The sequence below is a fragment of the Hesperophylax consimilis genome, chromosome 10 (genome assembly GCF_061612785.1).
Source record: "Hesperophylax consimilis isolate HC1 chromosome 10, BYU_Hcon_1.0, whole genome shotgun sequence".
NCBI lineage: Eukaryota > Metazoa > Arthropoda > Insecta > Trichoptera > Limnephilidae > Hesperophylax > Hesperophylax consimilis.
The window spans coordinates 27798870-27819577 of record NC_142845.1 but is presented as its reverse complement, the minus strand read 5'-3'; the positions used below and the strand labels follow the sequence as shown (position 1 = coordinate 27819577).

General features: G+C 34.2%; 1 protein-coding gene across 1 annotated transcript in view; it reads left to right on the top strand.

Annotated features, from left to right (window-relative positions):
* Window positions 1-20708, top strand: part of LOC149420564 (uncharacterized) — a 197920-nt gene that overhangs the window by 83198 nt on the left and 94014 nt on the right. Inside the window, exons 4-7 of the mRNA XM_089636802.1 lie at window positions 1363-1514; window positions 18139-18371; window positions 19328-19457; window positions 19830-20015. Of these exons, the coding sequence (XP_089492928.1) occupies window positions 1363-1514; window positions 18139-18371; window positions 19328-19457; window positions 19830-20015 (701 nt within the window). The remainder of the gene's footprint in view (window positions 1-1362; window positions 1515-18138; window positions 18372-19327; window positions 19458-19829; window positions 20016-20708) is intronic.

Sequence of the window (20708 nt, the reverse complement as noted above, 5' to 3'; positions counted from 1 at the left end):
TTTTACAAATTTTAATATGGTTAATTTTGCAGTTACAAGGCGACAGTCTAAATTTTATTAAAACAAAGTCCATCTTATCAGCGTTTCTTGCCAGAGTTTAACTAATGAAGCAAAATATTGGACGGGCGGATTTTCCCAGTTCCCCAATTTGTCACAGACAAACTGCCATGAAGACGACGTTTCAACCTACGTTCAACATTTAAATGCCCTCTATTCAGATTTTGAAACTAGGTTTGAGGATGTTTTGACTATGGTAATACCACCGTGGATAATTAACCCATATGGTGACATAGAAGAAACGAATGTCATAAAACAAGAGGAACTGACTGAAATAAGTACAAACGAAGAACTTAAGGTTCAGTTTAAGCACGGATATCAGCACTTCTGGCTGCAAAAAAACATACCCGTTACTTATCCCGTAATATGGAATATAATACGGGATAAGGATAAAATCTAGTGGAAAGGGGGTTCAGCGCTGTTACCAATCTCCTAACGAAAAAAAGAAACAGACTGGACATCATTAGCCGAGGAGACTTAAGATTAAACCTAACAAAATTGACGCGAAATGTTGATAATTTATTATTAAAGCATAGTTTACTTATTGCTTAGTTTATTTTATGTTACGTTTATTTTATAGATACAAAATTTTATTTTGAGTAGTTTTAATTTAAATTCAATTAATAAATGTATAAAACTGAACATGTGTTTTTACTTTAAGTTTTTAACACTAAACTTCACTACAGTTAGAAATTTACAAAAAAACAATATCAGGTAAGTAGGGGGTCTACCAAAAACAGAAAAACATGGCAAGGGGTCTACGACACAAAAAAGTTTGGGAACCTCTGAGTTAGACCATCTAATTACATTGTGTTACATTACCAATAGGTTAATTTTATAACAGGAGTTGTTAGACCATCCAATTATATTGTGTTACATTACCAATAGTTGATTATTATTAGAATTTTACAGGAATTCGTGAGTTTTCTTACAATTTTTATCCTCAGAGCTAGTATTGAAAATAGCTACTACATATATAATCAATATAAAACCAAACACATGTGCAGAACTAAAAGCAAACATGTTGAAGTTATCCGTAATTTCACGGAGATTAACATTTTCATTTCAAACTTTATTGTTCCTCAAAAAAAAATAAGACACAAAGCTGGGCTTTTCTGCATGGTTTGTTATTTTTTCCTTAATTCGCGTTACTAAGATTATAGATTCTTGACTGGTCAGTGATTGAGTTGGCATCGCGTTTGGGTTCCACCCAGGCGTCTCCAGTACAATTCCTCGAGATTTTGGAATATTGTTACGTTCTTTACAAATTTCTTTCTTATTGAAATGTATTTTTCTTTTAATTAGGTGGTTACGCCAAATTCACCGGTTTGAAGACCTATAACCCCAACCTGAAGACTATGATCGCTATCGGTGGTTGGAATGAGGGCTCCAGCAGATTCTCATCCCTTGCAGCCAGCGCGGAGAGGAGAAGGGAACTGGTCAAAAACGCCATCAAGGTAACGAATATTTTTTTTTTTAATTGCAATGTGACATATTAATTCATCCATTTATAGTATGCACAAGATAACCTATTTGAACATTCTTAATATTTAGAAAGATATTCATAAAAAAAGCTTAAGAAAAAATAAATATATTTTATAAATTCCATTCGATTTTTATGATGTGCTAGAATAATTGTTCTGCCGTGTGGTATCTTGAAAGCTTGGTGACGACTACGGCTGCAGTTTTCAGGTCTCTACGTATAAGCCATTGTATTCCAAGAAAAATGGGCTATCAATAGATTTATGCATTATACTAGCTGTACTACGCGTTGCTGTGGCTCAGTCTTTCTGTACAGATAGATAAACAATAGCGCATTTTGCTTTTACGTCCAACAGATGGCGCTGTTTTTCAAAAAAGCATGTTGTTCCTCTCACAAGTGACATCTATATAATATAGGTATATAAAAACACACGCGTATTCGAATACAAAATTGTGTCAAAATTTCAAATCAATCGGTGAAAAATTTTCAGAGATTTAAGATTTTGAACAAACGAACATTAACATTTTTATTTATATATAGGATTTTCCAATAAGAGGTGTTATTTTGATGCAGATTAGATTAGAAAAATGCCATTTTTGAATATAAATGATCAAATTTTTATTTCATTATAAAGAGGAAGGTATGTCGTTAATAGTGAAAAATAACATCAGTCAAATGACCACCACGACCACGCCTACAGGACTATATCCTTTTAATGAAATTTTCCATAACCAAATCGCAAAGTGGCTGCCTTATGTCTTCGATAGCCTCACGAATTCCATCTTTTGAGGTCTTGAATCGACGCTGGGATGTTGGCATAGACCTTCTCTTTCACGTGGCCCCAAAGGAAGAAGTCGCAAGGTGTTAAATCACAAGATCTCGGTGGCCAATTGTGATCACCTCTTCGAGAGATAACACGGTCCGGAAACTTTTCCCGTAACAGATCAATGATTTCGTTGCTTGTGTGGCACGTAGCGCCGTCTTGTTGAAAGTAAACGTTGTCCAGATCAATACCATCCAATTCCGGCCATAAAAAATCATTAATTACTTAATTAATATTCAAAATAAAACCTCTTATTGGAAAACCCTGTACATTAAAACAAAGTACTGCAAGATTTGCTAAACGACTGGTTTATAGTGTAGATCTATTCGTTGCCTATCAGTTTATTTGGTGCATGAACCTCGGATAAGTTCGATACGCCGCATACAGACATACCTTAGGAATTTTTCTGTATTTTTTCTACCATATTTATATATAAATACGTTTATATATGTTCTCACAAAGTTTTTTTTAATATTTCTACTCTTTCATAATATCAAGGTATCATAATGTTTTCACATACTCGGTGTTGCAAATTCAGTCAACGTAATGATCGGCTTTGTCGTAGCTTCATAGCATTTTTTGCTCCTTTGCAGACTCTTTGTTAGTTTATAATTTAATTCCTTTTACATCTACCGAGGCAAGGTTCATATACAATTATCTTAGATACTAATGAATTATTAAATAATATAAGCTTGTCAAAAAGATACAAGGAAAAAAATTGGTCAAGAGGAATCTTCCATTTGTATTCAATAAATATTAGGTATAAATAAATGATTATTTTCCTCACTCCACAGCATCAGAATTTTAATATTTTTAAGTATCAATAAATAAAATCAATTATTAATCAATTAAATCAATCCATTTTGATAGTAATAAATTTACTTTAATGTGTTTTTAAAATACGTGGTATAATCGTTGCTTTTACATACATTCTGCTAAATTGTTCTAGAATTATGCCTTAAGGTACTGTGCACTTATTTGTAAAGGGCACACGACAGATTATGTTCTCGAAGAACTCGATAATATAATAATATTGGATTGCTGTAGCATTGAGATGCTATTAGGTGTTGTGATGGTTTGAATAATCACGAAAATAAATAAACGATAAATAATAAACGAACGTGCTCAAAAAAAATTTTTTGTTTAGACAACGACGGAAGATTTATTGACAGACAGGCCTGGAGTAAACATATTCACACGGGACAGGGCGCAGGTACAGTCAGTGAGGTTTTGAACTTGAGTACGTTGACAGCTCCGTGAAATCGATACAAATGAGAAGTGTTGTTTGAAATTGCAGTGAATTAGTGAATTCAGATGGCGTTAGAAAGCTTTGTTGGTTTTTGAATTAAAGTGAAATATTATTGGAACGGTTTTTGTGTGAAGTGAAAGTGGTTGGACTCAGTGAGAAAACAATTAATAATAATGACAATAATAATAATTGGATAATTTGTAGAGCGCCGTTTTGTAAAAACCCACCTCAGGGGCGCCAGGTGTTGTGCAATCGCGATTGTGTTATAAAGTTGTGTTGATTTAAACGTGATTTCGTATACAGTTCGAACTAGATTGCTTGTCTTAAAAACATGAAAATAATAAAAATAATGATTGCGTTTTTAAAACAGAGTGAACGTACTTAAAGGCGGGAAGTGTTTAATCGGGCTAGGTTATTGATTTGGCGAGATGGCATTTATCCACGGAGACCGAAAACCAGAGAAACAAATATATCATTAACTGTGGGTTCGAATCCTGACAGATTAGGGAGGTACAATTTTATTTACAGGAATATTTAATTACCCTTTTAAAGTCGTAGGGAGGGGACCAAAATGGAACAAATTACAAGGACTTAAAAGGAGAAAATGATTAATGTAATGGAATGCCGGTAGGGAGGAGACCGAAAATTAAACTGATTTAGCTATATAGTGTGTAACCAGGTAAGCTTCACACTAGGATTTGGAGGTGACTAGCAGGGTGAGTTTTTTTTAATATTATTTATTAAACAACAGAAGTCCCTTTTAAAGGACGGATACAGCATCCAAGTTTACAACCCCTGTCGTCCAAATAATGTTTCGAAAGGGAATGTGTCAATCAGACTATCTACCAGCTGAAAAAGGGAGACGGGCCGATGACCTTTTCATATATAGGCCGAGGCGCGGTGTACAGTCAGTCAAAGGGGGAGTTTTGCTAGCGTATGACCGCCCAAATAGAAAGCGATCGGATGCAACCAGATAGAACAAAATGAATATCTTTCGTCTGTTATTTGACTTTTCTAATTTAATACTTTTCATCTATTGTTTGACTTTCTAAGTTACGAATTGGGATGCACAAAAACAAATCTAAAGTCGAAAGAGGGAGATGGTAATCTCCGAAATAAAACTACCAACCGAACAACTTTTCTCAACAGGTACCTTTCGAGAGGTAGGCAGCCTCTTTAAATTAAATGCAAAAATCAAACCAATTATCCGTTTATACCTACCTGAGAGGATAGGTATAGGTATAGTAGGAGTTACCCATACCTAATACACGAGGATGCTAGTAACCTCATAAAATAATTACTAGAACCGAATATTAAAATACAGACAGTCCTCATCCTAAATTTGGCATTTCGAGTAGACCTTACATATATCTCACATGATAATTGGCTGAATGGGTAGGCACACAACCTATCGTTAAAAAGCAGGCTAAATGTCGACAAGATCGTCGTGTGTTATCTATGTATTGACCTAGAAAGGGATGTAAATCCCCGACGGCGAGGGAGTTACAACGTTTTCTAGAGGTGGCACGTAACTTAGGACCTTGCGTGTCACATTTTCGCGACTAGATTCGTGACAAGGGATGTCATGGTTTTCCCCTTCTACACTCAGTAAAGTAGATTTTCCTGGAGGTGTATGAGATTGGGGCAATTCTGAAATTGGTGATGAGACCTGGTTTTCTTTATTCTGGCGTGACGGTTGCCGATTTGGAACAAGGGGAGACCCGGCCGGTTGTGATATCCAGACACGCAGATATCGATCGCCTTGCTCAAATTATCATCCATCAGTTTTGTTTGGTAAGAGGAGGAGTCAATCTTAGCTTGAAAAAAATTCATTTCCTTTCCTCTCCTTCCCCTCCCAAAATATATACATGGATGGCGCCGACAACTAACACCATAAATTTATCGTATGTATATCACATATATAAAATCTAACACTTTATTATACTCACATAATCCTATGACAGGTAGACTCACGTAGCTAGTTTGAAGAGCAGGCGACTCAGAAAAATCAGGTTTATGAGATGGCTTTAAAACACAGCGGTAATGAATTCAACTCACTCTATCTCAAAAGAACCAAGGGATACCACACATACATAGATAACTAGGTTTCTAAACCGAGAAACAAAAAACCAACACAACGTTCGGTGAAGCCTTTTTATACTGATCCGTCACGTGAAATGAGTACGTTCAAGGTCGTACGTCACGTAGACAAACTAGGATGTACACACTTGAAGGGGTGTGTAATAAAGAGAGAGGCAAGGGAATGAAAGACGGCAGGGAGGACCTTCCTACCCCGGATATATACATAACCAAAGCCTTATGGAAAAGTTACCTATGGGACTTAAAGAAAATTTATCGTAGAAAGAAGAGAAGAAAAAGTTGAAGTCAAAGGGCGGAACATTACAGTGTAAGTGTTCTGTTCTGTATATATTGTACTAGATACAGTTGTTTCAAACAGATTATGTTCTCGAATGAATTCAAAATAAAAATATTTGAGTTTTGTTACTTTAAAATGCCCATATTATTTTCAGGTAAGTTGCAAGAAAATTGTTTTAAGAACAACAACAAATTCACCACAGTTTAGGTTTTCGAATGAATTCGAAATATAATATTGGATTGATATTGTTTATAAATGCCCACATCACGTGTAGGTAGGTATTCGAAACAGTTGTTTCACGGCAAATTCAACACAAATTATGTTCTCGAATGAATTCGAAATAAAATATTGGATTGACATTGCTTTGAAATGCCCATTTTATGTGTAACTACGTGGGTACTCGAAAAAGTTCTTTCACTACAAAATTCACCACAGTTTGATTTTCGAATGAATTTGAAATAAAATATTAGATTGACGTTGCTTTGAAATGTCCATTTTATGTGTACCTAGGTAGGTACTCAAAAAAGTTGTTTCACGGAAAATTCACCACAAATTATGTTCTCGAATGAATTCGAAATAAAATATTCGATTGAAATTGCTTTGAAAAGCCCATTTTAGGTGGGTACTTGAAATACTTGTTTCATCATAAATCCACATCTGATTATGTTCCTGATAGAATGAGAAATAATAATATAGGATTACTGTTGCTTGAGATGCTCTTAAGCATACTTTTAAAGGTAGTTGATGGTGTTGAGAACCTTCAAGGTTCAAGATCCTTAGCGTCTCAGTATTCCGCGGCAATTGCAATAATCTCATACTGACAGATTACGTACAGAATCAAAACTGCTTTGTATTCTGGACGGTGGACGGTGGACTCGAGGTTATGTGCTCTGATCTCGGGTGAGATATGCTGGCGCCTGCGACGTCTATTTGATGAGAGCGATTTTTTCACTGGGTGTGTTAAAAAAATCACTCGAAATGTTTTTACTTAAACATAAAATAAGTACCTAAATACATCGAACATTTTTTTAGATTTTACTGCCATAGACGTCCAATTATCAATTCCAGCTTGCGTAAATGAATTTAGTAAAAATAATCTGTGTTATTTTAATATAAAAAGCAAAGCCAAATATGCGCAAAACTCTTTAATAGGCTATATCTGTAAATCTCACCATACCTTACGAGATGTAGATATTTTCAAGTGTAACATGGAAACATATTTATTTATTTTATTTTAATATTACATTTAGTTACAATAGAGACGTATTGCCCATCTCACTAGGTGTGGAACGCCTGTGTTGAGATGGCAATTTACATAGTGGTTGTTAACTAGGTAAAATATTAAATTCAACTTACTAAACTGATAACTTAATTTTTTTATTTTGTGAAATAATTCTATCGTCTTAGTTTATTTTATTGTTTTTATTATAATCATGCGAAAACTGTGTTACTACTAACTGTCTTTAATTGTTTTTATAACATTTTGTAATTCCTTATAGTTTTTATTCTTTATATTTCTTTGTCATTTATAAATATATTGTGTAGGTGCAAATATTGAATCAACGACTAGAATTAATGGAACATTATTGGTCTAGTATTGTAAATAATTGCTGTTTATGCTAAATATATAAATAACTGTTTCCTAAATAAAAAATAAATGATAATAAAAATATACTTTTGGCATATTTTCATCACTTTTTAGACCATAATTCAGAACCGAAATGGCATTGCTTGAAATGGTTAAAACTGTCTTTGGTGACCAGATCTGAATTACCGGATACTTCTCAGCCTTTCTCTCTAAACTTATTTTAAATGCATGTTTTTTTTACTAAAGGCTTATATTCGCGTTTATATCTCAAACCAGCTATTTATTCATTATAATATCACGACTTATACTTGTATATCCAAACAATATTTTCTAATTTCGTAGGGTTCATTGCATAATATATTATGTAGGTTTTGTATATTAAAATACGCATTTATGTAAAACTCTCTTGGTACCTCTACACGACCTTTCGTGTAAAAAACATGTTTTTACACAGCATTACATAAAGCCAGCCATTAAGTATATAGGAAGTTTTTTTAATAAATCATTTAACCGCGTTAATATGGACATGAGCAGCATCAGACAAATTAAATAACCGATACCAAGTATGCTAATGACACGTTAAAATCCTTTATGTTAATTAGTTCATTATACATATTAAAGTCTGCTTAATAATTTGCGTAGACACCTTCAGATGTCCTTGTATTTTTTTCTTTTCAGAATAAAAAACATTGAAAAACACTAAGGACGGGTTGTTTCAGAGAATTTGAACAATTCATCAAATTGCAAAGTTCATTTTCAGATTCTGAGAAATAACTGGCCCACAATGAAATAAAAGCAGAAGTTAAAGGGAACCTTCACAAAACATGTTTTTAACTTTGCAATTTGATGAATTGTTCTAATTCTGCGAAACAACCCGTCCTAAATAATTGTCAATCAACATGTAGATATTTATCAGCATTTATATAAAAAAAACTTACACAAAGTCATTGGACATGATATTAATAGAATTTATTATTGTGGCGGCTGTTTCGATGTTCAAAACCATTATAAAAAACACATGCTACACGATCCTTTGGTTGCTTTGTTTTTGTAAGTTGCTGTAATATATTCGATTTTTTTACATCAAATACTGAAGCTTTGGTATTCGTAGAGAGATAATTGTGAAACATTAATTGCTGCAACTCATTGTAATAAATAAGTATGTTTGAATCCTCCATACTTTAATAGTGCTGAGGTATTATTGTATATTCTCATGTAGCAAGGTGAAAGGTTTTAGACTTTTTCAAAGTGGGAAAAATCCTTTTAACCAAAAACAAATTTGTCTATTTGAATTTAACTCTTATTTTCGGTAGTGAATAAATGCAAATCTTGGAAGCGGAAATTGAATTACTTCCCGATATCCGACCAAGCTAAAACTCGGTAAATAGACTCGTTGTTGATGACAATGCATTCTATTAACTTTTGGTGGCAATAGACATGTAGGCATTCCTCTGAAATATGATTACATTACAGCACTTAATATTCAAAACAAATGTTGGTTCTACCCGATCGGCATTTGGCGAGGTTGGTAGAGATATCGACTCTAGTACTTGGGTAGGAAGGTTCAATACACAGTCAATGAACAAAAAATAAATTAAGAAAAATGTCTTAAAGGAAATTTTAAAATAGATGTAAAATTACTTTTTACGGGTTGATTTTTTTATTATATTATTTAAAAGTGTGCTTAAAACAATCTATGATATTGATCTTGGCATATTTTATAAAAAATATATTATGATTAGAAAGCTTTAATTGAACACACAGGTAGATGAAAAACAATCATTTTAATATTTAAAAAAAAACTAGCTGACATGTACCCGGCGTTTCTCTACTTTCAATAAATATAATATTCATGTATTATATATATAAACCTTTCGGAAGAAATTCTCTAAATGGTAGTGAAAATCTTAACAAAATCCGTTTCCGTAGTTAAGAAGAAGTAAATGCACAAACAGACAGACGCGGATAGTGACTTATTTTATATTATATACGATACAGCTGTGGGTAAGAAGTTCATCACTATCGGAGCAATCAAGCGAAATTCGCAAAACTGCGACTGATTCCTTCAGTATGAAAACAGATCACCCTCTCTTTATGAGTTTTACATAAAATACCAGTAAAGGACAAGATAAACTCGTTACATTAACGGCAACATTGCATCAAAATGGCGATGTTTATAAAGGGCGTTTCCCATTACGTTCATGGCCCATTGTTTGAATCATGTTTGAAACAGATTGTGTAAATCGTGACTGACACGATAAAGCTTTCAAGGATTGCCGGTGATGAATGGACACCACACAGATCTCTCAGTTGAGATAAAAACTTGGGTCAGATGATGTCACAATGTGAAAAAAGCTCTATTTGTTGAATTTAATGACTCTGGATTGCAGTTCATGTGTCATGGCAGGTTTGAACATGGAATGCGGAGGAGTGGACTTCATTTTTTTTTTTTTTTTGGCTTGTTATTGTGAATCATAATTTGATATCAAGGATATAAATTAACGCCTCTGCGTTTTATGATACGTGATGAAGATGATGATTTATACAATTAAGATGTTATTTATTGCGAGGTGATTTAGAATTTATTAGCCAGCTTCGTAAATAAGAAAATTTGGTAATATTTTGACCACTGAAAGCACTTCATAAGCCAGCAATGAATTTTATACCCTTACTAATAAACGTTTTTTAATTTTTACACCACTGATAAAAAAATATTTACCATACTTTGATGGTCATCTAGATCTGTAGTGTATAATAATCGACTAATAAATTAATAATTGCTTAAATTGAACACTGTTAGTTTTCTGCACTTTTATTGTTTAGATAATAATAATACTCAGTGTTTTATTATATTTTTTGTAACAGATAGATATAATGATATCTTCATTGGGATCTCCCGTGCAGAGGATTTAATTTACATATGATTAAGATTTAGTAGTGTGGATAATATAAAGAATTATAATTATAATTATAAATATATTACTTTCGGTTTCAGTCTGTATTCGGTATCAGTATATTATCTATTTCTGATCTCCCTATGTTTTGTATCCAGCCTTTTATTTGATATTTGAATGTTATATAGTTGTAATATAATATATAATAATAATAATATCTTTATTTAGGAAAGTTTACACATTACAACTATACATACATATTATGGTGTACATTGATTTGTAACCTTTATATTAAAGGTTATAAAATTATCAGAAAAATACAAACATAATATTGTGAAGGTAAAAAGAAAATAAAAGTACAGTTGAGGTTTCTCAAATACCGCCTCACTAGGCTAGCCTGTGTTGAGGCAGAATTTTTCGTGTTAGTTCCTAATACCTTTGAACATACATATACATTGTGAGTTTTGAATGAGAGTGGGATTTTGTTGTAGAGTTTAGTAACATAGTATAGCCCTTTCCCTTATATATTTTCCCTTTTAAATTTTAATTCCCATTTAAATTTTCCCATATTCCCATATAAGTCTCATTTGCTAAAAACTGAATGTCACTCTATCTGTCTCGATTATCTACTTTGCTTCTTCTTTTGAATAATGATTAATGATTTGTTATGGTTCAAATATTGTTACAATATACTGTCAAATTACCCATCTGTTAACACATCTTATACTTATTTTTTCTTATATTTTGAAATATTTTGTATCTGTATGTTTGTGATTACTCTTATGTTTGCTTCATTCAAATGTAAATTGTTAACCTCGATACAGGCTCAGTCCTAGTGAGGTTGATTTTTATGTGAAAAAAAGTGTTTTATGTATAGTGAGATGCAATAAATAAATAAATAAATAGCTTTTTTTCACAAATGTATGTGTAGTTGCTTGTTGGATATGTTTTTGACCTTGAGATCTAGTGTTTCTAACTTATGTGTTAGTTGTTTTTTCTTGTATTTTGTATTTATGAATGTACAAGAGTGTTGTTTTGACATGATGTTATGTTTGTTGAAGATTTCATCAGTGCTAGTTCTTACAACGATTTTCAGAATAATTTTTACTATGGCTTTTAGGGTTTTAATGAGTGATTTTATGATATTGTCATTTGCACTTCACTATCCGATAATACTGTATTCTAAGAGCGATTGGCAAAGAGCCAGATACAACAGACAATTATCGTGAACAATGCCCACCTCACCAGGGTTTACTTGAAAAAAAAAACAGTTTAAGTAAACGCTGTAACTTTTCAAGTAAACAATTCAATTATAAATACATTAAAGATAAATTTTTCATTTCATTGCCAGTAAAACTAAGAAATTTTAATAATAATTCAAAAGATTTTTAATTTCATCTTAAAAATACAGAAAAAAACGAAAACTTAATAACACCATTAATTAACCATTATGCCGTTTCCCCGAAGGGGTAGGCAGAGAGAACGGAAGTCAAACAACTCTATATTAGCACACACTCCTTGTCTCATTCACATTCATACATCGTTTCATTCATACTCTTCTGTTAATCCGACTCTTGACAAGGCTTCTGGTTCACTTGATCGTGCCATGTCTTCCTCGGACGTCCCAAACTTCTTCTACCATCCATATTCGCGTCATAAATTCGCATTACACTCCTTTCTTAATCTTGCTCATTACGCTTACACCAGCCTTGCATTCTTTGGGAATCTCCACATTTCTCCCACGATCATACTTGGTTTTACCTCATCTCATTTCTTCAGCATTCAGTCTGATTTCGAACTTCCTCCGCCAGTTCCATGCCTCGCTGACACACATCAGGGTAGGTATCAGCACTCCATTTTGGACCGCTATAGCCTCGCTTCTTTGGAAAAATGTTAGCTGTGTTTGAAATAACAGTAATTGCAATGACAGTAGCTCTCCTAGAACTTTTTAGTTTGTAGGGTAACTTATAGGGAGCTCACGTCTCCCGAAAATAACAATAACATTTACAGTTCCCCACATTCACGTGTTACTGGTAACATTACAACCTCGCGCGAGATGCCTCAAGCGGAAATCATTTCATTCTCTCTCCAGTGGTCTCAGCCGCCCGTTTAGCCCTAAATCTCATCTAACGGACGCGATATGTTTTGTTCATTAAATTATTGTAACGTGAGTTTATTAAAATAAAAACTAAATTGAAAATATTCGAATTCTGATTTTACACACCGAGAGTAATCACGCATCCTTGGATTCTGTGGATTGGAGAACCACAGAATTATCCAGCCAACAACCCATTTAAATTGGTGATAATTACAATCGTCCAAAGTTATTTGTGAAGTAATTCCACTTGCTTGCAAACTTCTCCTAAGTAATCCATGTCACACTTTCATCACAAGCCAATCACCCGACTAGGTACTGCCTTAGTTAGTATTGCCCCGGCCACGTAATGTAGTTAATAGAGGCTAGCGACATATAAGATTCGTATGCGAATCACATATCCACAATATGTAACACTCTGTAATCGGCTGGACTGAATACATCAACGATATTAAATTAATTGATATAAACACTACCTTGTTATGTAAAGTTTTCTTGCAAAACTTAGTGACTATCAAATTATGGGTGTAGGTAATTTTTATATAAGTGTAACAAATTTATGTTTAAATAATAATAGCTCAGACTCGTATAAAATCACAAGGTAGTCTAAATTCTCGGCAAATCAGTTCCAATTGTGAAAATAGCAATTAAATAATTTTCTGATGAAAGTGAATTCTTCAAACAATCAGTCGCAATTTTGAAAATGACAATTACATTCAAAGCAAATCACGAGTTAAACGGACGTAAGTATATTTGCTGATTATTAATCATATATCTGTCTGCAACTCTAGTTCAATGAACTCTATAACTTTTGCTTTGAATTTAAATTTCATTTTCAAAATTGAAGTGTTTGTTTGTAAAATTCAGAAAACCGCTAAAGTACCAACCTGTAATATAATATTACATCTACGATTATAACAAATAAAAACATATTTTAATTCCTACATAATATTTTATTTAAGGCGAAGTTTAATGCCAAATCACTATTTTCATTAATCTTTATAACGAATTGGTGTACATTATCAATACCAAAAATATGCTTTAGATAAATTGAAGGTTTTACTATGGTTTTGCTTGAGTAGAATACAAATAAAAAAATAAATTACTCAATAAAAAATATAAATGTAAACTTCTAAAAAATATATTTTTTTCAATAGAAATGTATGAACGCATAAAAGAAACAACTTTTTAAAAATACAGATTATCTGTGACAGTTTCACTTGATTAACTTTTTTGCTTTCTTATAAAATTATTTACAAAATAAATAAAAACCAGTTTTGTGCACGAAATCGAACGTTTCTAGACTCCGTTTGTCAAGCAACTTTAATGCCTATTAGCTACAATATAAGATTTACCAAGAATATACATATTTTTGGCTCTTAATAGATAGTTAGTCATCATATCTCACCTGGGAAATATCTGCATTTAAAATACCATTCGCTTGCGGAAAACATAATTGGTTTTTTAGTATGTTGTTAAAAAATTGCGTAAAACCTTCGTAAATGTTAATTCAACCCAATACAATATCAAGATGAGTCATGGCGATTGACATTATGAAAACACGTTTATAAAAATATTTACAAACTTCCTACCGACATTGTTGATTGAATAACATTGTTAATTTAATAATCTTTGTTCAAAAGAAAGACAGTGTTGGGTGTTAGATGAAACTGAATGGTAAGTACTGTTAGAAAATTAAATTATTTTGTTCTACCGGAGTTTAAACGGAAGATGCTCCGAGGTGTATAATTTGGAAACACGCCAAAATCGCGCTTAATATTTTGTATAAATGTGACATTTTCCACGTGCGAACGGGTCGTTTCTATGAATCATTCTCGTTGGCAGTGGAATGCGGATTGATTTCCCTCCTACAAAATTCACTACTTCCTTTCCTCAAAAAAACTCTCCACATAGAGTCCACAAATATGACATAGTGTGGAGTTAATGTTAAAATATGCATTCAATTGAGGTTAAATCCATATATGTATGTCCATGTATGCGTTGAGTTTTGAGAATCTTGATGCTGACATATAAAATTGAAGGTGAACTGATAATTGAGCCGCAAATACTCGTAACTAAAGAAAGTAGTTCGGCAAGTCAAAAACAACTTTTCGGCATATTTTAAATGTGCAATTTGACTGTGCACAGTACACTGAGTCAATTGGACTGAATCCAACCACAGACGAAGGTTATAGCTAGAACATACCTGAGAAACTAGATCACCAGACGATGTATATTGGCAGGCTTTTGGTGATATCATACGACATATTAATTCAGTGCTCAGAACGTGATCGACTTTATTAGATTTTATGCGTTTCATGTGACACTATAATATTACAATGTTGCTATTTAATATTTATATAGGATTGCTTTATTGCTCGCGGATAACCTGCGTGTTGCAATGAGCGTGCTACAGAAAATGATTTATCGAAGAGTTAATTTAACTATAAATCCTAGAATTTATGGTAAATACTGACTTTTCACGAAGCATAACTTGTGTCAAAAATAGAGTATTTCGGTTATATACTGAAAACTATTAAGCCTTAGATACATTAGCTGTAAATGTATTAGAATATACGTTTTATATGTTGGGATGACACACTATGCTATAATCTTCCTCAAGGAAGGGGGTCAGATCAATTGGGGAACTGCCACGGAATATCATTTCTTTGTATGGGATCTGCCACTTTGACAGATGACAACCACGTAATTACGGCGCTCTGTAAATTGTCGCATAATTTTCAAATATAGCCAGGCTAGCAGATCACGGCGCATATCGTCGCCACGCCCACACTTTTAACACATCATCTTTTCAGGTGTGACAGATCTTCAGGGACGAGAATCGGTAACTGTAGGTACGCCAGATGTTTTCAATGGAATTCTTGGAAACTCTGAATGACCTTACAAGTTCCCAGGGTAATTTATTATCCCGACCGTCGCCTTTTATTGCAGGCACATTGCAACACTTACATAATCACCAGGAACAAGATTACACGAAGATGGACTTGCCGAACGTCACAGCGGTGCTGCCAAGGTTTGTTATCTATGTGAGGATACTGTGACAACGCTTAATTAGCAGCAGACACATACCTGGACGGATGATGAACCTCGTGCTGGCACTGTTGGTGGGCGCGGTGCACTCTTTCGCTGCAGCAGCTGGTCCAGTTACCCCCCACCTAGGATTCTTGCTACAGAGTCTACATCCTCTATCTTCGTCGAATGTCACAGCGGTGCTGCCAAGGTCTGGTATCTATGAGAGGACATTGTGTCAGCGCTCTATTAGCAGCAGACACATACCTGGACGGATAACGAACCTCGTGCTGGCACTGTTGGTGGACGCGGTGCACTCTCGCTGCAGCAGCTGGCCCAGTTTCCTCACCACCTAGGATTCTTGCTGCAGATTCTCCATCTTTGTGTCACATGTTTCTGTACTTCATTTTATTTAACTTAATTTCAATTATTTTTTGTAATATTTATATATTTTTTGTAATACCTGCATTAACTGTAAAGCGCCCCTGAGGTGATATCTCACATAAGCGGCGCTATAAAAATCATTCAATAAATAAATAAATGTGTATGGGATTGTATGGCGATCAATATAAAGTTGTATAAAACGCTTTGAATTTATAACGTAATCTGTCACCCCCTTTAATATCTATTAAAAAGTTCGATTGCCAGCGAACGTTTTACCCCCACCAAAATGAATTATAGAATAAAGAAGACGTGCCATGTGGGCGTGTTTCGTGATACAAATGTTTACCCAATCGAGACATAAAATTAGGCACTTCTAGTTTTCTTCGTAATGAAAACACTTTTGAATATCAACAACTAACAAACAAAGGTGTTTACCAATATAAGCTACTACACGCGACCAAAAAATCTTCAAATACAAACCATCATTTACGAAATATACTTATATAAATTTCATGATATTAACTCAATAACGATTATTTGTGGATTATTTAGAATAAATACATAAATCCTTTTATTAGTCCTATTATGATTATCAAAAGCTTTAATAGTTGCTTGTGTAGGACTTGGCTTACGGTCAAAAACTTGGTTGGTTGTTGGTCCCTGCAAAAAACTTAACCACAAAAACCCCGATTCCCAGCATCTAAAAATACATTCATACCTGTGTATATTTATGATCATAGAAGGCGACCTTCTAGGTGTTCATTGCAGGGCGCACGACAGTCATTTGAATACACACTTCGCTTCCAAAAAATTGTTTCCTAAGTATGCAAATGATCCTGGATTAATCAGACAAGAATGTAGATTGACGGCATTTCTGCGTCGGGTATTGTGGACGGGCGATTGTGTCACGTACCTTGTAAATAATTATAATCAAATTAAAATGTCAATGGTCAATTTTCGCATTGGACAATGTTTTGTTTGGAGGTTTGAGAATATTACTCTGCTGTATGTCGATGAATAGGTTGGTTCAATAAATTAATGAAGATCCGTTGGGATACTAGGCAAACTATTTAGCAAGAATATTACCAACGCAAAATTAATTGAAAGTTACTAAATAAATGTGGGCGCCAATGATTAATTCATTTATAACGAAAATTTATTGTTCTCACTTTAACATACATCACAAAGGTGATTGAACTACTTTTTTTTATTTTAACTCGACTATTTGCCATTTCATGTTTCTGTAAAATTGTTACGTTCCGGTTCCGATTCAAGATGGTGGTTTTGTTGGATACTACCTTTTCATCTCTACCTTTCAGGAGTTCACATGATCGCGGTTCTTACTACGAATTGTCAAATCGGACTTATCAATATTATGGTATCTACCGGCCTGAAGAAAGTTTGAAAAAAGATTTGTAATTTAGATGGCATTTCTTTGGAAAAATTCTTTATTTGAAATACAAAAAATATTACGTAAAATATTTAAGGCTTATAAATAAGTAGGTGGGTATTTAAGTACCTACTTACAAATCTTGGTTTTGAATTATTAAATAAGAGAAAATTATAAATATACTTTTTTGGACGCCGGTCTGTTCACACAACTACTAGTAAAGAAGTGTATTGTTTTGGCTATTCACCATAACTTATCACGACGCCACATACCAAGGTGCGAACCAACCGCTCATTTCTTTTTCAATTCCATTTCCATAAAGCCTTTTAATTTTGATACAATTGACTTTCACGCATTCCTTAGTCTGCCTCTGGGTGGCTTCTACTGGGGTAGTTACTCAGACATGATTCTGGATATCCTGGCATCTGGAAATATTTCCACGTAGAGGCTAAGCCACTGCAGAATTTGGACCCAACGGAATATTTATTATGATGGTTTTACATCAATGAGATCCTAGGGATCAAATTAATTACTATAATTTGTTGTTAACTCTTTAGTGTTAAAAATGCCATTGAAATGTCTGACCGATCTGTATAAACTGAGCATGAAGTCGATGAAAGATCATTTCGTGCTGTGAAATTAGTACACAGGGACAGGGCTAAGTCTGATGTTCTATATTTGATCAGAGATCTTGGTGTTACCCTCGAAGTTACCGTTACCATTAAAATGAATAAAATCTAAACTAACACTGGGTATTATTTGTTTCAGTTCTTGCGCCAGAACAAGTTCGACGGTCTTGACCTGGATTGGGAGTACCCTTCGTTCCGTGACGGTGGCAAGCCCAAAGACCGTGCCAACTATGCCAAGCTGGTACAGGAGCTGCGCCAGGAGTTCGATAAGGAATCGGAAGCGACTGGAAGACCCAGGCTGTTGGTGACCATGGCCGTGCCCGCGGGGATAGAGTATATCGATAAGGGATACGATGTCCCAAAATTGAACAGGTTAATACAGTTTTTATGATAACTCTACACAGAAGGCCCTGAGGTTACCCTAGAAGCAATTTTTCGAGGATAGAGAACCTTTATATTGTTGGTGGATATGGCTTTAACAGTGTTATTGGAGTGCACAAATAAGGAATACGATGTTTCAAAGCTGTACATGTTGATAGCCAATCGATGTTTTGTTATAATTATACTGAGTCAACAAAAATCGGGCTTGAAATGGGAAAATTAATTTTGGTATATGAACAGCGCTAGGGGTTTGGTAAGGAATTACAAAAAGTATATTACAGGAAGGGCCCAGGAAGATCATAAAAATACTATCGGAAGACCACAGGTAGACCAATATTTTTCATGATGCAATATCGCCTTCAATGCCTTGGAACCAAAAAGGTACAGATTATTTTTCTGAGTTGGGTATTTTTGACTTTAAACTAGCTGAAATCGATCACTGAATGCTAAAAACTTTTACGAAAGATCGCCGAGGTAAGAATTTAAAAAAAAATAAGAGGCAGCAAATACATGTACAGTAGGTTCAAATAAATTCACTGAAATACTGGATTTAATATATGCACATGTGGAAGAAAGGATTGAAACCATGCGATTCAGACTTTTAAAAACAGAAGGAGATGAAAAACCTCCTACATAACTGAGGCCGCAAGAACCAGAGTGGCCTATCTGAAACTTTGCCGAAATGGTGTTTTTGGTCTAAAATGGTTTTCTTGTGGAATAATCTTTGATGCTAGTGATCTAAAAATACTTCTTAGTCTAAATAATGTAGATGAAAGTACATAAAAGCTTCTTGCAAGAACAATGAATTATAAAAGCATACTGCAATTTGCTCATTTTGCAAAAATCGTCGTATTGTAAATAGGCCACTCTGGTTTTTGCGACTTCAATTGTTTTAGAATGTATTCTTGTTTGAGCATTTGAATTTTATTGTTTCTTTAAATTTTCAGATATCTTGATTGGATGAACATCCTGTCTTACGATTACCACTCAGCCTTCGAGCCAGCAGTCAACCATCACTCTCCCCTCTTTGCTTTAGAAGCTGCTTCCGAATACAACTTTGACGCTGAACTCAATATCGTAAGTGTAAAAGTGTACTTATATAACATCATCTAAAATAATACGTAAAAAAATCCAGTTATTATTGATTGTATACATTTTTTGAACTAAGAACGTTTTAGGACGATTTCCTATTACGAAAGTTCAAAAACCAATGATGAAAAAGGTATGCTGTTTGAAAATGAGCTATTTTCACAAAGATTTTCCTTGTCGGCTTTTAGTAGTGCATTTTTTGGTCTTAATCGGCTTTGTTCATAAAGATGCTTGGTATAAATGCATACATTAATGGTGTTTTTATGCTGTCTTTTTGGGAAAGCGTGGGCATGTATTTTCATTATTTTTTCATGTATATTATTGTATTTGGAATATAGCTATAAGTATAAATGATTTTAGGACTTCTCCATTAAACACTACATCAACGCTGGAGCCGACAGAGATAAGCTAGTTCTTGGAATACCAACCTATGGTCGTTCCTTCACTCTGTTCAACCCTGAATCCAATGCTCTGGGAGCCCCCGCCGACGGCCCTGGAGAACAAGGAGATGCCACGAGGGAAAAGGGATACTTGGCTTATTACGAAGTAAGAACTATACTTTTCACAATTCCTACCTAACCAACAAGTCTACTTATCCTTAAAAAAACCTAACCTATCCTTAAACCTAATCGGTGTGACTTCCTTCTAAAAGGGCATGTCATTTTTTCGATACATATTTTACCTCCAAATCGGGGTAACTTCTAAATTCTAATAGAACATTTCGATTTCGAGAAAAGATTTTTCGTTTTTCATGGGCCAGTGTTACACTAGAAAATTCAAACTTGCTGAAAAGAGCGAATTCTAAATAGGCCTCACAAAATTTAAAAAAAAACTGACTTTGGCCCTTTTAGAAGCAAGCTATAGAACTAATCTAACCTATTATTTTATTATGTTCTGTTATGTCACTGTCTTATTTTGTTCGGCTACCGAAAATACTACACAACCTATTTGTTTTTGTTGTATTCGTTCAAACAGGTCTCCAACTCGTCTTGGAAGGAGTTTACAATTAAATTGTTCTTTTAGATTAATCAGGCATTTATTAATACTCCACGTATTATAATGGTGACTCGATAGTCGACCTAACTAGAAGCTTGCTAATTGGAATCTGGAACAGTTTCTCTGAGAGCCTACCCACTGGCCCTGGCGACTACTGACCACTGGCTCCATCTTGCGGACTTCCACGCAAGCTCTATGCACTGCCATCTGTGCGTGCATATATGAAGCTTACTTCCCAACAGT